This window comes from Mus caroli, chromosome 7, assembly GCF_900094665.2.
Source record: "Mus caroli chromosome 7, CAROLI_EIJ_v1.1, whole genome shotgun sequence".
NCBI lineage: Eukaryota > Metazoa > Chordata > Mammalia > Rodentia > Muridae > Mus > Mus caroli.
The window spans coordinates 108,233-112,173 of NC_034576.1; the positions used below are offsets into that span (position 1 = coordinate 108,233).

The window sequence follows — 3,941 nt, forward strand, 5'->3', positions numbered from 1 at the left end:
TGAACTTAACTAGCAAAGGTGAACACAGATTAGCGAAGATCGGGAAAGGCAAGACAATGGAAATGAAAACATTTTCAGTACACCATGTGGTGCATGAGAAGAGACGTGAGCAGGAAAAAGAGAGAAGCAGAGCGGGAGAAATGGAGAGAGTAAACGGGAAAGAAGAAAGAGAGGAAAAGAGAGAAAAGAGTGAGAAGGCAGAGAGAGAAGAAACACACCCAGAAGGAGGCATAGCACCAAGCCCAGAGGCTCTAAGAGCGATAAAGAGCCCGAAGCATCACGAGGAATGAGACAGTAGCCTCCGTGTCCATCAGAAAGTCCTCAGCACTAAAGACAAAGTTTCTTGATTAAAAGATTAATATGCCCAGAGACACACGGGTCTACCCCAGATTCTAGATCCTGACAAAACCTACTCATGCGGCTGAGTGGGGGAGGAAGATGGGTGTGGGGGCCAAGATGACTGACTGACTGACTGGGAGAAAGGGGGTGGACAAGGCTCGGAGGACGTCCCCTCCTTGCATAGAGCCTGCGGAATGGAAGTGTGCATGTGGAGAGGAGGGAGGGGCATCTGTCCGGGGCTGGGGGGGGGGGGGCTTTAAACTGAAACCCCGCCCCTTGGTCGTCATGGCAACGCCTTCCCCACCCCCGACTTCTACATTTCAGCAGGTGCCGAGAGCGAAGCTCCCGCCGCCGCCCGTGCCTGCGGCTCCTCGATGCCCCAGCCTTCAGCTCTGACCCCACCCGCTTCCTCCCCGGTCGGTGCAGCCGGTGCCGGGGTGTTGCTTTCTGCCGTGTGCTGTGCACCGTTAGGTGCCTTGCCCCTGTCCTTCCTATCTCAGAGTCTGCGGAGTCCCCCTACCGCCGTCCACCTGTTTCCTCGGAAAAAGGGCTAGCTCGTGATCCCTTCTGCGTTCCTGGGGCCATGGCGGGTCTGGGTCCTGGCGGAGGCGACTCAGAGGGGGGACCCCGACCCCTGTTTTGCAGAAAGGGGGCGCTGAGGCAGAAGGTGGTCCACGAGGTGAAGAGCCACAAGTTCACCGCTCGTTTCTTCAAGCAGCCAACCTTCTGCAGTCACTGTACCGACTTCATCTGGTGAGGGAAGCGGGCTAGGGGAAAGGGCTGGAGAAGGAGGGGACTTGGGGAACAGTCATGTCACACTGGTCCCCAAGCGACTGAACAGAGAGGGGCTGCAGCTCCCACTCCTGGGCTTAATGACAGGGGGTGGAAGTCTGGGTTTCTGGGTCTGAGGGAGGAGGGGCCAGGCTGGATTCTAGGGTCCAAGGGAAAGGAAGCTGGGACTAGAAATTTTGGGTTCTTGGAGAAGGCAACTAGGACTCAGACATCTGGGTGAAATTGGGAAACTGCAAACCTATGTCTTGTAAGGTGGGAGGGCCCGGGTACCCCTCTTTGCACTGACCTTAGATCCTTGACTCTTCCAGGGGCATTGGAAAGCAGGGCCTGCAATGTCAAGGTAAGAGCTGGGACCTGGACTCCTGGGACCCCTGAGGGTGGAGGCTGGGGCCTCACAGCTGAGGCGGCTGACACACGTGTTCTGTTGTCCCCAGAGAGGCGCGGGGGAGCCCTGGGCGGGGGGGTGTGGCAGAGACACACAGCCTGTGGTGGGGAGGAAACTGATGGCAGGGCCACCGCGGAGGTGGTGCTGGGGGCCCCTCCCTCGGCCGGTTCCAGGTGGGGACAGATATTTGGAGAATCTGTTTCCATGGGAACAGAGAGATTTGGAAAAGGGGAGCTGAAGGGGGAGGGGTTCAGAGATGCAAAGTCAGAGCCCCCCCCCAAGACTGCCGTTGCCATGACAACAGCATTCATCCTAAAGCAGGGGCAGGCCGGGTGGGGTCACTAATGGGCGGGTGGGGGCCGGGCAAGGGGGGCGAATCCTAAAACACCAGCTGCCACTTGGCTAAGAACAGAGTGACTCAAGGTGGGAGGCGGGCCGAAGCAGCACCCCCAGACTCACTTCTGTTCAAGTTGCTGCTCTCTCTGTCTCCCTTGTCTAAGGATATTTCTGTTGTTTCTCTTCAAAACCTGTCTTCCTCTTTCCTTGCTTTCTTCTCTCTCTCTCTCTCCTTTCTACTTTGTGTGTGTGTGTGTGCGCACACACAAGCATATTGGGGGTTGTGTTACTTTGTGTTTCTCTGTCTCTTTTTGCCTTTCTTCAAGTCTGTCTCTTGGGGTTCTAGGTCCCGCTCTCTGTGCCTCTGTGTCTGTCTGTCTCCATACAGCTCTTGGTCTGGGTCTCTCCTCTGATTTTCTCTTCATTGGACTCTCTATGTGGGAATTCCTCTGTTGGTGGTTTTCTCTGAGCTGGAATTTCTATCTCTAATTTTTCATCTATTGGGGGTCTCTCCCTTGTCTCACCCTCCCTCTGTGTCTCTTGCATTCTCATCTTTAGTCTGTAGCTTTGTGGTTCACCGCCGATGCCACGAATTTGTGACCTTCGAGTGTCCAGGCGCTGGAAAGGGCCCCCAGACGGACGTGAGTGCCCAGACACCTGGTTCTTCCTCCTCAGGCCACGTCCCCGCCCTCACCCCCTCGGCGTCCGTCCCAATTTCTTTTGCTATTTTTAAGGCTGGGAGGGGAGGGGGGCTGGAGAGATAGAAAGAGCTAGTCTGGCCCAGATTCCTTGCCCTTGGCCTGAAAAGGGGGACTGAGAAGGGGCCTGGGAGAGGCTGGGGACACAGGTGAGGGACAGAAAAGGGACACAGGGGTTGAAGAGACCAAAAGTTGTCACTGGATTCATGAGACTGACATCCAGGGAAGAGGAAATTAAAGAAAATTGGAATGTGGGCGACAGAGAGACAGAGACAGAAAGAGACACAGAGAGATCACGCTGGACAGAGGTGTAGGAAAAGAGAAATTCAAAGCTGGGTGTCACAGCACAAGCCTAGCACATCCTAACACATGAGAGGTGGAGGCAGAAGGATCTAGAATTGAAGGTCAGCTTTGTCTGCATAGATAGTTCTGGGCAAACCTGAGCTACATAAGACCTATCTTAATCGGAGTGTGTGTGGAAAAGGAAGTGGCAGAGATAGAAGATGGTTAGATGTTTAGGGAGGCTTAGAGAGACTCCATGGTGAAGAGACACTAGGCACTCACAGGCATGAACGCATTCAGATCCACAACCACCTCTCCCTGCCTCTACCTCTGCTTAGCAGGGGAGGTTGAGCAGTCAATTCTGGACACTGATTCCTTTCTCCTCCTTCACTTTAAACCCAGCCTCTGATTCTTCCTTGTAAAATGCATCTGTAATCTAGCAGTGACCAGTGGAACGAACTGCCCGTGATAAGGGAGATGTTCTCTTTCTACGGTTGCCATCAGCAGCATGCAGCCAGCACGAAACAGGGATGCTTTGAGAAACAGAAATCCAAGCTCGGTTTTTCTCAGATTGATTTAAATTTGAACAGCTACATTGTTGAACCAGGTAGCATGAATCTAGACATTTCCAATCTTATGTTAGCAGTTCAGCAGAGATTGTTTCTTCCCAGAATTTGATACAAGAAAAGAAGAGCTATACAATTCATAGATAGGGGGGAGATGGCAATCAGGAGGCTCAGGCAGTAGCACTGTGAGTTCGAGGCCAGTCTGGGCTAAATATGGAGACACTGTTTCAAAGAAGGCCCAGGAGGCACCTGGTAGATTGTCTGTTGAAGAAAACAGAATTTGCATACAGGGTGTGAATACATAGAGCACAAATTGAGTACCAGCCCTGGGATATGCTTATTGCCTGCCTGTGCACGTGCTTGCCTCCGACACTATCTGTGTTTTATGAGGTCCTGATTACATGCATACTCATCAGCTCTTTTACACCCAGTGTAGGCTTGAAACTGGATAATTGCACATGAGATAGATTGGTCACTTCTTTTCTTCTCCTCCTTCTTCTTGTGTTCCCATCTGAGCAAACACTCTTTTTTTTTTTTTTTTTT

The 3,941-nt window shown here is 52.7% G+C and overlaps 1 protein-coding gene across 1 annotated transcript in view; it reads left to right on the plus strand.

Annotated features, from left to right (window-relative positions):
- The first annotated feature begins 643 nt into the window (after positions 1 to 643).
- Prkcg (protein kinase C gamma) overlaps positions 644 to 3,941 on the plus strand; it is a 28,162-nt gene continuing 24,864 nt past the window's right edge. The window contains exons 1-3 of the mRNA XM_021166727.1: positions 644 to 1,092; positions 1,440 to 1,471; positions 2,411 to 2,493. Of these exons, the coding sequence (XP_021022386.1) occupies positions 923 to 1,092; positions 1,440 to 1,471; positions 2,411 to 2,493 (285 nt within the window). The 5' untranslated portion in view covers positions 644 to 922. The remainder of the gene's footprint in view (positions 1,093 to 1,439; positions 1,472 to 2,410; positions 2,494 to 3,941) is intronic.